The sequence below is a fragment of the Callorhinchus milii genome, unplaced genomic scaffold (genome assembly GCF_018977255.1).
Source record: "Callorhinchus milii isolate IMCB2004 unplaced genomic scaffold, IMCB_Cmil_1.0 Scaffold69, whole genome shotgun sequence".
NCBI lineage: Eukaryota > Metazoa > Chordata > Chondrichthyes > Chimaeriformes > Callorhinchidae > Callorhinchus > Callorhinchus milii.
In genome coordinates this window covers 56-20,556 of record NW_024704810.1, presented here as the reverse complement: position 1 = coordinate 20,556, position 20,501 = coordinate 56, and the positions used below count along the sequence as shown (strand labels likewise).

At 42.5% G+C, this 20,501-nt stretch overlaps 2 gene segments (V, D, J or C); both read left to right on the top strand.

Moving 5' to 3' along the window:
* Nucleotides 1–3,523: 3,523 nt before the first annotated feature.
* LOC103191506 lies at nucleotides 3,524–4,267 on the top strand. The segment is given in 2 exon segments: nucleotides 3,524–3,627; nucleotides 3,897–4,267. Coding segments are annotated over 2 exon segments (417 nt in total).
* Nucleotides 4,268–16,629: 12,362 nt separating this feature from the next.
* Nucleotides 16,630–17,622, top strand: LOC121851602. The segment is given in 2 exon segments: nucleotides 16,630–16,660; nucleotides 17,264–17,622. Coding segments are annotated over 2 exon segments (390 nt in total).
* The last annotated feature ends 2,879 nt before the right edge of the window (nucleotides 17,623–20,501 follow it).

Here is a 20,501-nt window from a genome sequence, read left to right as displayed (position 1 = left end):
AGTGGAATATATCGAGATCCATTAGTGTGTTAGTTAGATATTCACTTCGCAAGCGAGAAGACCGTGGTCCGATTCTTGGTCGGAAGTAAACGTTGCGTACGTTTCTTTGCTCCACACACATGCCTCTGTATACCTAGCAGAAGTTGGAACACGGTTGTTAGTCGATTGGCTGATCGCCTTTCCTCGATTAATAATGCATTGAAACATAATACAAACAACAATGTTTGTGTGCAACAGACTACCACATTATGCACCCCAAAACTACAGTCACTACACTGTGCAACATGGCCTGCGAAGCGCTTAGAGTCGTCCCATTGGCATGATAAGACTTTGTATCAAATGAAAACATTAACATTGGGATAAATATTATTACTTTGGGACCAGCTTAAACAAGGTATTGCTGTTTCTGACTACTGGATGCGTTGGTGCGCTATTATTTTGACCAGACATCACTGGCTGGAAAGCAGATGGAAATGGTTCAATAAGCCATATTCCAGGACTCACTTCGAATGGTTTTCAGGAAGTTGCCAACCTAGTCCCGTTCCTTGGTTCATACTTCCCATTCTGAACAAAAGATGTTCTCGAAAGCTGCAGTATTGGAATCAAAGTTCATTACAAATTGTAGGTGATCAGTCCGCACCATGTAATGGTGCATCAGGATTCTCTGACACTTCTGGTTTCACAGTTCCCGGGGAAGCACTTTCTTATATCCTAAAAATTCTACACTTGTTCACTGCACAATCTTGAGGACATATCTATCTCATTCCCTTCACCATCAGTTCTCTCATTTGCTGTTCCTGCAAGTATTCGACTTATCGAAGTCTTTGCTCAGGACACCTGAATCCAATATCTCCGTTTATAGAGCCCACACCTCGCAAGCAGGAGATGTCGTTTCCATTCTCGTCAGCGCGAAATTTTGGGCAGGTTTCCTTGCTCCACACACCACTGTGTAGCACTCAGATTAGGACGAACATGTTCAATAGTCGGTTGGCGGATCGCTTTTAGAATTCTTTGAAAAAAAATAATAAATTGGTTATTCAATCCACGATTCTTTGTGCGATACAATCGTTCCCAATTGGCTTCGCTCTAGAATTACACTGTCAATCAATTTTACAGTATATTCTGTGAAACAATTCGAAAGTATCATTTCCGTCATTGTAACTCGGTCTCAACACTATGTCTTTCATATACGACTCTGCTTTGCCACAGCGAGACGAAGTGAATCTGTACATAAACGGTAGGAGGAGTCGCAATACACCTCCAGCGATGAATAGAGACAAGATAATAACGCGGAACTAAGGGACAACTCATCCAAACGACAAACGTTTATCAACCAGACGCTACGTTTAGATAATTTATCTTTGCATTTCAACAGAAGATATGGACGTGAATGGACACGGCTGTTGAGAATGAAGCAGAATTACAATGCAAAGTATATTACTTTGAATCTAATAATATTTCTGCCGTGTAAGTAGATTATGATGGTTTTCAAGCAAGTGCTTTTTCTCCCTGCTAAATGTTAACAAATTGTCTTGGCAGATATTTTCCGAATTCCTTTTCAATAATGTCCATTTCTGCTTGCTTTCCTGGTGTCTTGGCCGCAAGCGATGTCGCACAGACACCTCAGGCCGTGACAGTGAATGAAAATGGAAATGGTTGTTTGGAATGCAACGCCACCTGTGACCAACCCTGTCTTTCACTGGTACAAACATTATGGAAACGGCTCCTTTCGGTTCTTGGTTTTGGGAAAAAGTGACGTAAATATGAAGGACAGGATAAGAGCTTTGGCTGATCGAAAACAGAAAAACTGCACGCTAACCATCGAAGATGTGCGACTATCAGACACCGCCATTTACTTTTGTGCGGAGGGCACAGTGCTGTGTGTCTAAGAGGGACCTGTACAAAAACTTGTTTGGTTTACTGTAGCTCAATATTTTGAGCTCTAGCCTCGCAAGCGTGAGGACCTGGGTTCGGTTTCCTTTCGGGCAAAATGTTGTGCTACTTTTGTTACTGCACACACGTCTGTTTACCGCGCAGTGTGTAGCAACATGGCTGTTAGTTGACTGGCAGATCGCTTTTCCGGGATTAATAATTGCTTTAAAAAGAAAAGAGAAATTCACTTCATTCCACAAGAGTATGTGGAACATTGCTGTGTGCATTTGCCGTATTTATCCCATAACAGACACAGTCAATTCCCTACACAGTACAACCTACGAAATGCTGCATAATGTCACGAAGACGTGACCAAGGACTGTATCAAATGCAAGGTTTATTATATCTGTATTGCTTTACTGAGCCGGAAATGGGAACCCGGTTGATAGGAGTTTGGATAATCGCTTTTAGTCGATTATAAAAGTTGATCACTCGATCGAAGACTGTTTGCGCGACACTGCTGTGTGCACGTAGCTACAAGTTGTTGTCTACAAAATACACTGTCGATACACTGTTTCCTGCGAAGTTCGTATAGACTACTCGAAAAAGTGATCAGGTTTGATATGAAAGGCATTGGCGATTATTATAACACACAAGTTGGTTTGGATATTAAAAAAAGAATGGCTATGGGTGTCCCCACATGGGTCAGACACCGGTTAAGAAAAATAAATGTGAATCTGTGAAGAATCATTCAGCGAAATAAACCTTACAACACAGTAACTTTTAGAATTGAATTATGCTAGGAAACTTGTGTTTTGTACCCAAACTGTTGTAACCCAGAAGCCTTGAGCGAAGAGTGGCAAGAAGAAAGCTCTCAACTAATTGGGGAAAAGAAAGCTGAGAAACTGCTGACGTAACATGGCTCCTACCCTTTCGCTTTGAACCCTCTCAATGCCTCGTTTCACTTCGTTACCAAATTGACAGCTGCCCCCGGGGATGTGAAGCCAACACATATTAGGTCATTGTCTTGCCATCTGCACACACTCAGTGGCTTCCACTGAATACCCCGTCCTGCCTTCTTTTGATTATCTATGTTGCAATAAACCTTGACATTGAATAGAGCGAATAATTTCGCCTCTGAGATGTCTCAATATGCTTCACCGAATATACTCTAAATTATATTGGCTGTGCATTTTGAAGGGGAAACAGGATATTTATACCCAGAAAGTAAATCAGCAATCGACTAACTAACAGATTCCTGCCTACTAGGCGGTAAACAGTGTTGAGGGTGGAGTAAGGAAATTTAAACAACAATCGAACCGATATCTCTCGGTGTGTGGCGAGGGCTTTAATCTGTGAGCTACAGAACTCCACAGATGGCATATATATCCTCATCTCATGTTTGAGCTTTTGATAAACTTAAAAATGGGTGTAATTTGTTGCAGGTTTCAGGCAGCCGATTGAACAAAGATATATCAGTGATTGGAGAGAACCAATGAGGGGCGATATGGCAGAGCAGAGAAAATGACGCATAATGACACAGACACAAGGTTTGGGCATAACCCTCAGACCTGCTCACTCACAGTAAAGAGTAACTTCTGTTGGTTCTTGTCTGTTCATTCCTCCACACGGTATCTTACAGCCTCCCAGCCAACATTTTCCAACAACACCATCAACCTTCCCTCAACGCTCTGTGCCACTAAATACATATGACGATGTACATCTCTGTGGTGGCAGTGATCATTACCCTATCAGGTAAACCATAACCTAACTCTACCCGTCTGTTTCCTGCATATATTATCAAATGTTTATGTTTTATTTATGGCTTTTATGAAATTCTCTACCACAAAAGGCTGCGGATGCTCAGTCCATGTACAGGTTCAAGACAGAGATTGATAGGTTTCTAAAGGATAGAAGGATTAAGGGATATGGAGATAAACTGTGCGACTTGCGTCTATATCGAATCCAAGTACTAATACAAATATTATTATTGCTGTTGATCGCTGATGTGTGTGTGTTCCCAGGACATTGTGGAGGAGATTCAGTGACACAGCTGCAATCTACTGTGACAGCGAATGAAGGGGAGTTTATTTATCTGCAGTGTAATTATACAGCTGCAAGTACCACCAATAACTATCTGTTCTGGTACCGTCACTTTCCCAACAAATCTCCAGAATTTATCCTCAGCACATCCTCCAACAACAGGATCAAGCAAAATGCAGACTTTGCAAAAGAACGTTTCTCAGCGAATGTGGATGAAATGGGCAGAACCGTCCAATTGAAAGTATTACAAGTGAGAGTTGCAGACTCCGCGGGGTACTACTGTGCACTGAGCCCCACAGAGGCACAGATCAGCGATTGCGCCCTACAAAAACTGCGGTGTGGGTTCCTGTAGCTGAGAGGTTACAGCACTCGCCTCGCAATCGAGAGTCGTGGGTTAAATTGCCAGAGGAACGAATCATTGAGCAAGTTTCCTTACTCCACACACTCGTCTCTGTTTAGGTAGCTGTCAGTAGTAAACCGCTTTTTAGTCGATTGTCGGTTCTTTCCAGTGGTAATATTTCCTTCAAAATAATAATAATATATTTGTCACTCAATCCATTGGTGCACTGATGTGCGGAAATTAGCTTCCGCTTTTCACCCACACTGTGTGAATCGATTAATTTGCAGCGTATTTTACGAAGAATAGCAACGTCTCGAATACGTGGTAAGGCGCTATAACATCCGCAAGAATGCAATTACTATTATTATTAAATACAATCAAGATATAGTCACTGAAATAATTTTAAACGTCTCGCTTTCATGTGAGTCTCGATACACGTGCATGTCTTTCTGTGCTGCTTCAGTATGTAGGAAAGCATGAAAAACAACAACTTTCATTTTTATATCGCCATTCACAACCGGGAAATTAAAGTGGGGATGAGATCAATTTGCTTTCAAATGGTTCCAGTTGTACAACTGCCGTAGCTACGTCTAACAAGAAGATGAGTCACTAAACACGCATATTTCATAAGCTGCAACTTACAAAACTTGCCACGTTTCTTTTTGTAACTGTCTTACTTGGCTGCAATAACAGGTGCTTCCTTTGACTGTTGCCATAGTCCCCTCACAAAACCGTTTGCTGCTTCAACTGTCATGTACAGAGATATGTCCAAAGCATGGCAGTGGGTAGCTCAAGAAGCACTTTAATTGTATTATTTTTAATGTTATTAACTTTCTCCCAATTAAGCCGAAGCCCTTAACTGGATCTCACTGCCGTAATACATGTGCCATGTTTTGTTAAGTGATTTGTTTTGGTTTACTTTGGTAAGGAGATTAAAACTGACATGGTTTCTTTTTATTTAGGATATGAAGAACTATCTTAGATGGACATTCCCTGACTCTGCACTCAATTCCAAACAGGACTTGACAGTAACTATAATAATAACAATTCTTGCCGTTGATATAGTGCCTTTCGTGTTGCACGTGTAACCAAAATGATGAAACCAGCTGCTGTCAAAAACAGATGGAGTTATTTTGTGGGCAATCACAACAGGCAATCTTCATAAATTTATTTCCCCACAGATATTCCTGAAGCGAGCGGTGGCTTTTATCTGGAGCTAATTAATACTACAACCCTCAAACTGCCTGAATAAGAATTGCAGTCCAGACTGTGAGATCATGGTGCAGAATGGGATCCTGAACGAAAAACATTCTGACACCTAAGAGAAAGTAATATCAAGAGAGGCAGGTTGCCACCCAAGCCTTCATGATAGAAAGTAAACATGTATTGCTTATGGCTGGGCTGCATGGTTCAACTTCAACCAAATGAATGCATTCACAATAATGACAATAATCCTTGCATTTTCTATAGCACTGCATGACGACTTCGAGACGTCTCAAAGCGCTTCATGGATAATTCTGTGAAGTAAATTCTTTTTTGGTGAATCAAGAGTCTATGCCTCCATACGAGCCCAGATCCACTGGCTCCCAAACGCCAGCAGATACGATGCCGCTGGGTATTACTGTGCGCTAAGGCACAGATCAGCGTTTCCACCCTACAAAAATTGCCGTTTGGAGTTCTGTAGCTCCGGGGTTAGAGTATTCGCCTTGCAAACGATACCATATGGGTGAACCTGGTAGAGCATTTCAGGTTGAGCAGTTACAATAGATTCGATTAATGCCTGGAATCGAAGCACTAACTAAACAAATGTCCATGCTGGTCCACGTCAGTAATTAAAGTACACTCATGTATGCAAAGAAGAAATATGAAGATTATTTCGTGTTTTATACATTGTGTAGTCAGCGCCTTGGGGCATCCTCCTGATGTGACTGGAGCTCCATAAATATACATGTGTTTTTTCTACCGCGTAAGTGTGCAATCCTTGCTCAATATTCAGAAACTTATTACTCAAGACTACAGGAAAAGAGCGAAGAATAAAATTAAAGTGTGGGAACAAATAAAATCAGAGAATCGTTACAGTAAGAGTTTGTGAAGTTGACTGGAGCCGAAAATTCCAGTGAAGCTCAGACACTATGAGGAATGAGCAGTGAAATGAGACTAATACATAAATTTCTGGTGGAGCAGATCGGACCTGGACAGTTAAGACGTGCTGTAGAGGCAATCCACCAGCAGATGGCGGACTAAAGCCACACATAACATGAACTGCAAGTTGCATAACTTGTCAAGTTTCTTTCTGTAACTAACTTCGTTGGCAGCAATAACAGGTGCTTCCTGTGACGGTTGACTTTGGTACACTCATAAACTAGTGCTGCTTCAGATGAAATGTACAAACCGTGTCTTAAGCATGAATAACACAAGGCTTAGTTTGCTCAAGAAACAATTGGTGTGACCCTTTTTCTATTTCATCGTTTTCATCCCAAATAAGCAGTCGCCCTCAAGTTGATATCAATGCGATAATACATTTGTGAGATTTTTTAAACGCCAATTATGATCAGTTGTTTTGCGTTTAATTTGGGAAGGAGATTAAAACTGATGAGTTTAATCGAAGCGAGGAACTGTAGAAATAGGCTCGACAAGGCTCGACACACCAATTCCCTTCTAGTCGATATTTCCAACACTTCCAATCACAAAGCTGCAGATCTCCAGAGTTCTGCACCTCCTGTCCTCTTCCCCAGAAAGCTGCTTGACCCATTCACACCCAGCATTGCCCGGCTCGATTGGCTCCCTATCCCCCAGAATTAAAAATTCTCGTCCTCAATTTCAAGGCTCAAATCTGTCGGCTTCCTCCGCTCAGAAGGCTCCGGTCTGCTCCATGTCCCACGCCCGAGCTGTCCTACCATCGGCGGCAGGGTATTCAGACTTTCTGCCACTAACCTACAGATCTCCATCCCAATGCCCTTCGCCTCTCTCCCGCCCTTGTCTACTTCAAGGCGCGTCTTAAATCCCTTCACTTCGAACGAGCCTTCAGGCACACTAATACCCTTACTCTCCTCCACCCTCTTTGATCCAGAACTCCAGCTCGAGTAGAAATACTTGTCTGTCCAGCGCTTTGGGACGTCCTCCAGACCTGAATGATAACAACCATTTCGTTTTGACAGACCGACCTTTCACGTTTTCGAGACGTCTCAAAGCGTTTCACAGAATAAACACTCAAGTGTAGCGACTGATTTTTTTCTGAGCGAAATAAGTGAAGAAAATGCGCGCAGTAGTGTCCCACAAATGGGCGTGGGTTGTTTTACTCCAGTATAATTTTTTGTCTTGTTGACTTATTTTTTTCCATGATGGATTATTATCTGTCGTGTGTTCATGTGTGTGGAGTAAAGAAACTTGCCCAAGGATTCGCCTTCCCGCCCGTGAAGCGAACCCAGGTCTCTCGCTTGCGAGTGGAATGTTTTAACCAGTGAGATACAGACACGTCTTGGGTGTAAGGCGCTTCACAAATGTAATTTTTCCTGTGTTGCAATACTTATGATAAGCCCGTTGCTCAACGATATCGCTTACCACATGTAGTTGCAAAGCTTACTTCGTTACTTCCCGCTCGATTTCACCACAGATCCACGATTGAATTCATACGGTTCAGAACCAAAAGTGATTTGCAATCAATCCATGGTTACTCGGAATATTTTTCTATTCGCGTATACCTTGGGTAACACGATGAAACTATCCCTTTAATGGGACTGCCGTTTGATTATCTCTTTTGAACTGGTATGAAAACGTGCATAGGGTTCCAAAAGAAACCCATTCCCGAGTGATATGGTTTGACGTGTGCAGATTAAGAGGTGCAGTTGTTCGTTCCTTTCTCTTTTTCCTGTCTTTTCTATTGATTATTTGCTAGCATGAAAGTGAAGGAGTAGCACGACGTTCTGATTTGGCGCCAAGATGCCTTAATAACAACAACATCAACAAAAATAATGCTAATAACAATGATAGTGTTATCAATAGTAGATGTAGTAATTATAATGAAAATAGTAATAATAAAAGCATTAACAGCAACATTAATATGAATAATAATAACAGTAATAATAATAATGAACCTTGCATTTGTTACAGCGTCTTTTCACGTCATTGAAAAGTCTAAACGCCTTTCACTTGATACACTGTGAAGTAAGTTAACTGTATATTTAGTGGTATTGGGAACGGAAATATAATAATAATAATCCTTGCATTTGAAACAGCGCCATATCTCGACTTTAAGATTTATCCATAAGATACACTTTAGAGTAACTTTACTGCATATGTTGTTTGTCAAATGCCTGGCAATAGATTGTGGGAATCGTGTCAGGCCTCTTGGGCGGTCTCTCGCCCACTTCCTGAACGATGCGGGTCCGCAGTATTCCAAGGAATTGCTCGTGAGTACACAGTCACATGAGAAGCTCAGGACAGGACATACCAGTCACAGGAGGCAGGGAATCCTATCTCAAAACTACTGTTCTCCCTGCAAGCGAAAGCTCTCAATGGTAGGAAATTCATACCTGGACAAGCAGGGTGAAAGCTTGCCAGACCTCGCTCTCAATGCCAATCAATGCGGTTTTAGCTGGTTAGATTCCAGCAGATACCCCAACGCATAAGGAGCTGCCCCAAGCCTTGTCTCTTCGCCGGAAACTCTGGTGAATCAATGAATCGGTTAAGCAGGATGCATTCCTCCAGGGAGAGAGAGGGAGTGCCCATTCCCATTCCAACACTCTATCCCTGGTATTTCCACTTGTAGGTGGGATAGATGGAAGTGTCTGCTTGGTTTATAGACTGCTAAGCATGGCGGTGGGTTTCTTCACGTGTCGGACACCGGGTAGATCAAACACAGTGAAGGAAATACATATCAGATATCGAAAGAGTGATGTGAGATTGATATCAACAACGATCTGTGTGGGTTATCATCAGCATTTTTCACAGACATAACCACAAAGGCTGAAGGACAGCAATGAGGCTGTTTGCTGTCTGCCTTGTGCTGGGAACCTTTATGTCAGGTAAGGTTGTGGAGAGCAAATTCAGTGTTGCATCTGATTGTCAGTACCATTTCTACAACAACTGGTGGAGAGAAGCCTGTAGCTCGTTATTTAGAGCATTGGCTTCATATCGTGACAATTAGAGGTCGATTCCCAGGCGAAATCTTAGGCAAGTTTCCTTGCTCCACACGTCTCTTTTTGCCGAGCAGTCAGTAGGAACAAGTTTGATATATAAACTCCGTTTGAACTAAAGAAGCAATAATTCCTTACAAATAATAATGTATTCACTTAAACCTTTGTTGCTTGAATTAATTTTCCGGGGACAAGAAACCCTTAAAACAATCAAATAAATTCATAATTAGGTAACTCATTGCAAGAGTGAATGCCAGAGACACCTCTGCGCATATGGCTGCCTTATTTTGCCCAAAAAATGACGAATAGCGCCATTCCCATGGGCAGGACGCCCTAATGCGCTGAATAAACTCAGTAAGCGTGTGAACAGTATATTGTCGTGTTCGTCCTTGTTTATTACAGATCTCTGTTGGGGGGACACAGTGAGTCTGAAACATGCCACGGTGGTTAAGAAAGAAGGAGAAACTGTGTCTGTCGAATTTACCTATCCAACTACCGGAGGCCCATATTATCTGTTCTGGTACCGACATTACCCATACAAACAGCCAGAGTTTACTGTTCGGAGATATTCTTCTGGGAGCGACAGTCCATTCAAAGGAAAAGGATTTGAAAATCGTTTCAATGCTCAACAACAGAACTCCAAATCTATGACCAGTGTATCCATCTCTGCGCTTGTGGCGTCTGACAGCGCTGTGTACTTCTGTGCATTTAGCCTCACCACAGTGAAAGACTGCACTGCAAGTGTCGTACAAAAACTGCCTTCACTTTGTACAAAGGGAACATCCGCCTCTCTTTCCCCAGCAGTAAGTAGGAAAACGAGTGTTAACCGATTGGCAAGTTGCTTTTCCGGGAATTAATCCGAAAATAAGCAAATCATGTGGTCACTCAATCGAATGTACTGCTGGGCGTAAAATTCTAACAAGTTTCGGCCACAAAACGGTTATTAAATTCAGTCGACAGTGCATTCTGTGAAACGCTTCGATAGTTGTCGAAAACGTTGTAAGGCGATATATCAAATATAGTTATGGTTATTTTGAACATTCATATTCCATGGTTTATTCTGTGTTACTTTTTTTTCAATTTTGTTATCGTTTTCCCCATCGTGGAGTCCTGTATCATATTAATTAGAGCCCACGCCTTACAGGCGAAAGGACCTGGGTCCGATTCACAGGCTGGATAGGGGAAGACGAAACCAAAGGCACGTTTTCTGACTCCACACCCACGCCTCTGACACACTCGGGTAAGTAAGAAACTGGATATCAGTGACTAGGTGGATCGATTATCCTGCGGTAATATTTCCTAAAAAAAATCTTTAAAGCATCACTTCTTTCGAGCCAATACCATTAGTGGGTCACCACCCCGACTTCTCTGACGTCCTCTCTCCTCACAACAGCGCCCGTTGTCTTCGCTTCACCGGGTATGGCCTCCTCCTTGTCCCCCGAGTCCTCCTCTCAAATTCGGCGGCTGTGCCTTCCGCCAATACGCCCCGAGGCTCTGGAATAACCTTCCTCTCTCCCTTCGCACCGTTCCCTCTCTTCCCACTTGCAGGTCGCCGCTGAAGAACTTTCTTGTCGACCGCTCCTTTTTGTTCACCTTCCTCCACCTCCCCGTGACTCGGCCCCGGGATCCGTGACTGTGAAGCGCTCTGAGACGCCGTCCGGCCTGAAGGGCGCTATACAAACCCAAATTGTGGTTGATATTGTTGCTGTTTGAAATGCGATTGTTATTATTACTTTGACTGTCGCCATTGTGTGTGGAGTTGTGTTATGCGGACAAACAGAGCAGCCGAAATGTGCCACAAACAGGAGAGATACCAAGCCTCGTTGTCCGGGTTATTGTAACCGTTCGACATCGTGTGGACCCGGGTTCAGCGGGGCGGTGCACTGTGTTGGCGGGGCACTGGCTGAATGAGGGGGGGACACTGTTTGGGCCGGACATTGACTGGGTGGGCTGGGCTCTGGGTGTGCGCGGCAGTGACTGTGCCAAAGACCCAAAAAGATAGCCATCAATCCAGATATCATGAACTTTCGCAATAAACAGTCACATGTTTGGAGTTAATGGCAAACTCGGGATCAGGATGCTCATGTGGGAGATATGGGCTATTTTTCTCAATGACTCTCAGCTTACTTTTCCGTTTCAAAATATTTTGCATATGTTTTTCATCATATAATAATAATGACCCACGCATTTTGTATAACAGCGTGTCATGTCTTTGAGACGTCTCAAAGCGCTTCACGGTATATTAAGGTCAAGCGAATTGTTTTTCCATTTTGCTGGAGTAACGTGACAGCCAATTTACACAGCAGTGTCCGACAAACAGTCGAAGAATAGAGGGACCAATACATATGGCCATTCATGATATCGATGAAGGGATTTATCCCTGGTAAATTATCGATCAATCGACTAACAATCAGGATTCTACTTTCTGCTCAGTAAGCAGAGGCGTGAGGGTTAAGGAGATCCCTCTGAGGTTTCGCTCTGCCCGTGGCCTCTCGTTTGCGAAGCGAGTACTTTATCGAATACCAACAGGAATCCAGACAACATATACTTATCCAAGTCGATAAGTATTCATTTTAATCGGAGGAATCAGCCTGGAAGACCCTGCGAAACAATCGACTGCTGAAATATACGCTAAAGAGCGAGAAGGTGTGAAATTATCCTACAGATTCAAGACATTGAGTGATGCCTATAATCTCTATGGGTACAGAGTTGCTTCCAGGAACACTCCTGTTTACATTCTTCTCTCTGTTGGAGGAAAGGATGAAAGGAATCCTAACTTCCCGGATCGATTTTCCTCCACTGTCCAACAAACGAGTGAAGACATTGAACTGAGAATTTTCACATCAATAACAATGCCGTGCGTTACTGCGCCATGGATCCCACACCGCTGCCGTGCTATGGCAGCTCTGTACTAGTTGTTTTGCCAATATACTAAGAGAGGGCGACTTTGCTTCAAACAAAACACTAATAAAGCTTTTATGTAATAACAATAAACCTTGAAATTGATGAAGCGCATTAACTCTTCTTCGATGCATTGTAAAATTCTTCACAGAATATACTGCAAAGTGAACTGACTGTTTGTTTTGTGGTAGAAGTATGGCAGCCAACTGCGCACAGTGCCCAGGAACAGTCGTTCATTACTAACCGATTTATTGTTGATCATGAAGGAATGTTACCCGTGAAAGCGAACCCAAGTCCTCTCGCTTCAGAGACGGGTAACACTGCCGCCACATTACACAACAGTGCAGTCAACTCCCATTGAAAAGTATTCTGTGAAACGCTTTCAGCCGTCACGAAGATTTATTAAGGTGATATCTCAACTGCAATGATTACTATTAATTATTTTTGACCTTCGGTGCAATTGGCCGCCAAGCTTTTTTCCACGAATCATACAGTTACTGCAGTTTGCAGAATTTCATGTGAAGTGCTTTGAGAAGACTCCGAGACGTGACAACGCACCATATCAAATATAAGCTTTATATTGTTTGTCTCAGTCTGGTTTGCGAACTCATAAAAATGGTGATGAGTTTCCCTATGTGTCAGACACAGAGTTTATAAAAAATATATATTAATACATGAAACACTGAGAAAATGCACCTTATAATACAATAACTTGTACACATGAATTATGCTGGAAAACTGTATTTTGTACCCAAATATCTGTAATACAGATGCATAGAGCAGAAAGTGGGAGGAAGGAAACTTGCAACTAACTGGGGCAGAGAAATCTGAGTAACTGCTGACATCACCTGGCTCTTCCCTGTCGCTTTGAACCCTCTCAATATCTCGTTTCCTCTCGTTACCAAATTGACACCTGCCCCAGGGGATGTGAAGCCAATACACATTAGGCCACAGTCTAACCACCTGCACACACTCAGGGGCTTCCAGTGAATACCGCGTCCAACCTTCTCTGACACGTAAAACAATACCAATCGTTGTCATTTGATACAGCGCCTTATCTCGATTCTGACAGGGATCAGGATGCTCATGTGGGAGATGTGCGCTGTGCTCTCAATAACTCTCATCTTACTTTGCCGTACGTCACGTTTTATGCCTTTTTCGGTGTTAAATAACTTATGTTATGTTTTGAAAAAATATAGTAATATCTATGCATTTGATATCAAAATAATATTCATGCATTTGATACAATTTCGATAATAGTATTAAACCGTGCCTTTGATATAACGCCTTTTGATGTATTTGAGACGTCTCGAAGTGCTTCACGTTATACTCGGAAAAATGAGCTGAATGTGTATGTTGTGGGTCAAACATGGCAGCAAATTGGCACAGCCGATCCCTCCAAACAGTCGAAGGATAGAGTGACCAATATGTATTATTATTCACTTTTCTTGTTGAACAGATTATTATCGCTTGTAAATTCATGCAACTATCGACTGACATGTTGAGTAAGGAAAGTTGCCTAAGTTTACGACCTGCTTGGTTCCTCTTGCATGCGAGTCGAGTGTTTTAACCAATACCCGAAAGGATTCCGCAAACGGAAACTTATCCCACTACAAATGTATTGATTTTTATCACAGGAATCAGCCTGCAAGACCCTGGTAAACAATCGACTGATGAAATATTGGCTCAAGTGGGAGAAGATGTCAAAATATACTGCAGTTTAAAGAAAGTCAGTGATGCCTCCTATCTCTACTGGTACAGAAAAGCTTCCAGGAACGTTCTTGTCTACATACTTCGGTCTTTTGGAGGAAAGGATAAGAATAATCCTGACTTTCCAAACCGATTTTACTCCACTGTCGATAAAACGAGTGAAGAATTTGAACTGAGTATAGACACAGTCCTGATGACTGACAGTGCCGTGTATTACTGCGCCAAGGAGCCCACACTGCTGCCGTGCTATGGCGGCTCCGTACAAAAACTTCAACTTGAAGCTAAACCGCGAGGGGGAGTCATTGCATCGATCGACCAACTAAACAGCAATTATATCTGTTCAGACATCTCGGTAAATGCCAGGGCATGAAGGGAGTGAAGACGGATATGAGGATCTTGAAATCAATCAGTTAATTCAAAGGGTGTCAGTGGAGCCTGGCGTGAACTGGAATGATTGGCGTGTGGTATACAGTGCGAGGTATCAACATATTAATCACATTCAGAATCGTTGCAATTAATCGTGTCTCATTGATGTGCCTTTCAAACACACAGACTTTCAAGTTTCTATGATCTCTGATCAAAACGTGACACTCAGAAAGCTGTACTTGTGATGTGTGGATAACAGATGAACTTGATTCATGTTGTGCAGCTATATCAGGTAAAATCAATGCCTGGAAACAAAGAACACACTGAATAAATGTTTATAGTGTTCCGAAGGTCAGCAATATGAATGGGTGAACGAGACGTCTCAAAGAGCTTCACAGCTTACAGTGTAAGTGAATTGTCTGCCATTTCTGTAGGCTAAAAGCGGAAGCCAATTGTATGCAGCAGTGTCACTAAAACAGTCATTTAAAAAACAAAATGTGTTATATTAAATTAACATGGGCGAGCAACTTAAGCACAGATAAGTCACAGTTAGATGATATGAATGAGACTGGAGACGGATGTTCCAGGAAGCTCTGACACTAAGGCAAACATTTCCACTGGATGAGTTAGGACAAGGAAAGGTAAGACGGCCGAAAGTAATTTGCTATTAGCACTCTGAAATTTTACACGTACTGTAGCAGCAGTCCAACAGCAGATGTTGCACCAAATCTTATTTCACATAAATTCGACTTACATAACTTGCCACGTTGCTTTCCGTAACTAACTAGCTAGGCAGCAGTAACAGGTGCTTCCTCTTACAGTTGACATTGGCTCCCTCATACACACTAATGTTGCTCTAGCTGAATTACAAAACGTTTTTTCTAAAGCATCAATAACAAAAGGCTTAGGTTTATCAAGAAGCTTTTTCTGTGTCACGTTTTCTATTGTATTGCCTATCTCTCCAAAAAGTAGACACGCTTATGTTGATCCCGCTGAGTTAATACATGATTTATATGTTGCTGAGATTAACATGGTCAGTAGTTTTGGTTTAATTTTGGAAGGAGATTAAAACTGACCGATATTGGTTTAATTTTGGAAATGAAGAACTAACTTAGATACATATTGCCTGCCATGTTCGCAAATCCAAACAGATCTGGACAGCGATAATAATAATAATCTTCCTAGCACTCAATATATTTCCGTTCGCTTTGTAGGTGCCAGCAAACAAATTAATTTCAGCAGCAATAAAACTTTCAGAACGTACTTCATACACATATTGTGCAAAAATTACGTAATGAGCTCAAACTGTCGAAGTGGATCCAGAGACAACAACATTCTGAATCATAAGAGTAATTATCACCAACAGAGGCAGATTGTCACCTCAGCAATGATGATACAAAGGAAACCTTTACTCCATTAGGCTAGACTGTATGGATCCATGATGCTTCATCTAAATCATTGCGTTCATCATACGCACGCCAGATTACATCAACTGTCTACTCACTTTATGATCTACTTCTTCACTTCGCAAATTGCTGACTGTCCAGAGATCTGTATACTGTGAGTCTCCCACACACGAATACACGAATCTTGCTCCCAGACAATAAAAACTGTACCCAGAAGATCGATTAGAAGTTGCTCCCCCTAACCTTTAAATATTTCCTTGGTATTGTCCCAAGAAACCTCTGTGATGAATTCAGAACCCACAAGTCTGTTTTCCAGACAGTAACCTTTGCAGTATAGTCGGTAAAGTTATTTGAGACGTCTCCAGAAAAATAACAACATTACATTAGTATAGCGGTTTATACGTCTGGAGGTCGTCTCAAGGTGCTGGACAATCAGCGTTTCGGAACCGAACTGGGGATAGGGATTGGGGAGGTTGAAGGGCAAATGTGGACGCAGAGTGATGAAAGCTCTGTGGAGAGGGTGGTCTTGATATTGGTCTTGAAGCACGGAAAAGAGAGGCCGAGGTGGAGTGACTACGGGATGCAGTTCGAGAGGTTGGGGGCAGAGTACCAATTCAAGATGCTCACCCTAACCTCCCAATCTCTCTAGGTTGTTGTCCCTTCCTACATCTGATTTATCCTGGAAAACTGCAAATCTCATCCACATTTTATGACCAAGCCTGTGACCAAACTGAATTGGTTCGAAAGAGACATATTGCCCCCTTCCCCTCACCCCCAGAGGATAAACTGTGACACTTTAACTTCCCTCCCACAATGACCAGGAGGTCTTCACATCACACGATTAGGAAGTGAGGTCATGGCGATCAAGTGGCACCTGTCTCAGTGCTGTAAGTTCCAGATCTAAACCAACATCTTACCAACAAAAGAGCTCAGCTGGGGAGTGAGTGATGGACATCGCAGAAGCCTGTGTGTTTCTGGCTCTGGCTGCCATTTCAATAGGTAATTCGTTGCAACAACAGTAAACGCTTCAATTATTTTCCATGATGACTTTTATTGAATCGGTTTCTCTTTTATCCTCAATATGTTAAGCATTATAATATTATTCCTTGCATTTGATGTAACGATTCAATTTGACATCGAGACGGCTCATAGCACTTCACGTAATACACTACAAAGTGCAGTGACTGTGTATTTTGTGTGTGAAACGCAGCGGCCAATAGTTTACAGCCATGTAACACAAACAGACATGAATTGACTGACCACAATGTTATTGTTATTAATTTGAAGGGATTATTATCCCCGGAATGCGATCTGTTATCGGACAAACAACAACGCTTCTTCTGACAGTTGGGTAAACTTAAATATATGCATCAAGTAAACTTTCTTTAGGTTTTGACCTGTTCACTCCGGGAATCGACCCCGAGGCCTCTCAATTGCGAGGCGAGCGCACTAACGACTCAACGAGATAATTCCATGTTCTGGTCTTTCAGGCCTGACCAAAGGAGACTCTGTGACACAGAAGGTGACTTTAGTGACTGGGAAAGAAGGAGGAAGTGTGACCATGGAATGCCATTATGATACTTCTCTGAGCGACTACTATTTACACTGGTATCGGGAACAACAAGAAACACAACCACATTATGCGCTTAAAAAGGGTTCTGTTTGTGATAAATATAAAGCAGACTTTGCTGAAAAGCGGTTCTCTGTTGAGCTCCAAACCTCGACAAAATTCAGCAGTTTAACCATCTCCCTGTTGGAGCTGTCTGACAGCGCTGTGTATTACTGTGCTCTCCAACCACACAGTGATGGGTACCAGTCAGAGACTCGTTCAAAAACTAACAGCCATTAGTGGGTTTGTGCTTCTGTCTTTCTTGGCCGCAGCAGCGATTTCCTGTGGGAAAGGAGACGAGAAAAAGACACAAAGAGAACATAACATTAACAGCAATTCTGATTGTAACACAAACAATTAATTGATCCCACGATGTCATATTCTTGCCATAACCGTGGTGAACTTGCATGCATCGCAAGCGAGAGAAGTGGGTTCGACTCTCGGCAGGGAGAAATGTTGGGCAAGCCTCCTAACTGTACACGCCAATGTTTACTTATCAGTAGGTAGGAACCTGATTGGGGAACTGCTTTCCGCCGATAATAATACCTTCAATAAAATAACCTGCCGCATCTCGCTCACAAAATATAGAGTCACTGCACCTGATCACAGATGCTGTGAAGCGCTTTGAGATACCTGGAAAATTTGGTGAGTCCCTACATCGAACGCAAAGATTGTTATGATATTATTTTAATGATCACTGTACCTTAGGGCATTGGCTTACAGTGTTACCCGGAGCTGAGTGGTTCCTTGCCCCCAGTGCCTTGTGAAATCCACTGTATAAAAGCAATTGGTTGTTGTGTTGAAACGCGGCGGAGATGCCAATGATGTGATGTGAGACGGTGGCTCCGCAAAAGCCGACAATCACTGCGGGTTATCAGCAAACTGATGGCACAAACACAACCACACAGACTGAAGAGCAGCAATGAGGCTGTTTGCTATCTGTCTTGTGCTGGGAACCTTTATATCAGGTGAGGCCCTATTGAGCTAATTCAGTGTTGGTGATGATGCTAATCTCCATTTAAACAATAAATGTTGGAGTGAAACCTATATCTCAGTAGTTGGAGCTTCCGGCTCGCAAGAGGAGCTGGGATCGATTCCCCAGCAGGAGAAATCTAAGGCAAATTTCTTCAATCCACAGAAACGCCTCTCTATACCTTGCAGGAAGCAGGAACCGGATACTTTAAAAAACTGAGCAATTAATCTTCCAAATATCAATTTCTCCATTCATTCGTTTTGAGTCGTTAGTCGGATCACTTTTTCGCGGGGAATAACCATTACTTGTCTGTAAATAATAATTTGCTAACTCATTCCACAACTGTTCCTGTGAAACTGCTGTGCCCAATGTCGCTCACAAAAATCGAGAGAAATTAACTGGATAGAACATTCTGTATAGCGCACACCGACGTCTCAACACCGTGATAATGTGCTCTATAAAATATACAGGTTATGATGTAATTATAAACAAATATCAAATGCATAACTCGTTTCCTTTCAGGCCTAGATTAAGTAATATATTGTTGTGCTTTTCCTTGTTTAATACAGAAGTCTGAGCTGGTGGTGTGTGACAGCGCTGTGTATTACTCTGCCTTTAGTCTCACCACAGTGATAGGCTGCGCTGCAAGTCTCGTACAAAAACTGCCTTCACTTCGTGCATGGGATGTTCTGTCTGTTGAAGTGTGTGGGGAACCTTGGTCAGGCCTTGAGGCACTGTGGCGAGCAGACATGTCTGTAGCGAGACTCAGAGGAAACCACATTCAGTTCACATCAACTTGTCAGCTAAACTCTCACATCATTAATTGTCACAAATAATTCAGACAGCAATTAATGAAGAGTTGCAGTTGCAGCTGAGATTCATTTACTTCGGTTTGCAGATAAAATAAATACGGATCATGACTCTATGCTTTACTAAACGGAACGTTATGGCGGAGTAGGAACAGCATTCCCCTCACAAACGAGAGGTCCCTAGTTCCATCAAGGGCCGGATGATACCTTAGACAATTTTCCTCAATCCATACACACTTCTCTATTTACCTAGCGGTGACTAGTAACCCGATTGTAAATGGATTCTTGGATCGGTTTTCTCGGTTTGTAATATTCGCTTCAAAAAATAATGTTGGTCACTTAATCCATGTCTGTTCAGGTGGATGTTAAATATCCGACGGAACGACTCGAAACATTTAGCGATATCCTTGCAGATGGAAGTGAGTCTCCGGGCTGGTAGTGTTTGTTGAGATCGCTGTGGTTGGGTGGCAGCACTACGGTAACATTTAAAGGTGGAGTAGGATCTATAACATCTAACAAAAATTTGTGTCCCCTTGCGCCATTCAAGAAGACCATCCTTCTCAACCGAGTCTTCAGTGATAATCCCTCCTCCGCCCACCATGCTTTCTCCCTTTTCTAATCCTTAGTACAAACCCCTTCACTGTCCAGCCACCAGGGACGTCCGAACAACGTCATATACGCTACGTATAGCTGTTTATTTTTGTAATTGACGACGATTTACCAAATGCAAGGATTATTATGATTTTTTNCACCAAAATTTTATTCACAGGAGCTTTGACATCATCTTATGGTTGCTCTGAAATCGTTGAGCTTGTAAATGAGTGAAGCCCAACGCCCACATTTAGCAGCGCGACAATGCCACGGGGTCGGTGTGTTAAGGAAACGCTGCTGTGGGGTCACGGATGTGATGTTCAAACTCGTAATCCTCAACAAACACTTTCCATCAACAGACTCTGATGGCAAAGGCATTTTGCTGAAGAACGACAATGCGGCTGTTCATCGAATACCTTCTGGTGTTGAGTTTTATTTCAGGTGAGGCTGTGAAATGCGCAACGGAGACTAAAACTGATATAGACGTTCTATAATCTGTAGGACGGCTCATTTTGTTTGGCAGTCCCGGCTGATCGCTCGACCTGGGGTTGGGATTGAGATGTTAGGAATGAAATGTTAATGACACTAAATCTTACATTTGGTAAAACGCCTTAACCTAAACGAGATGTCTGTTGAGCGAAACGCTTTTGGAAATTGCACAAGGAAACTTGCGTAAGTTTTCTCCCTGTCCTGCAAGGAAAAAGAACCCAAATCCTCTCGCTTGTGAGGTGAGTTCACTGACCACT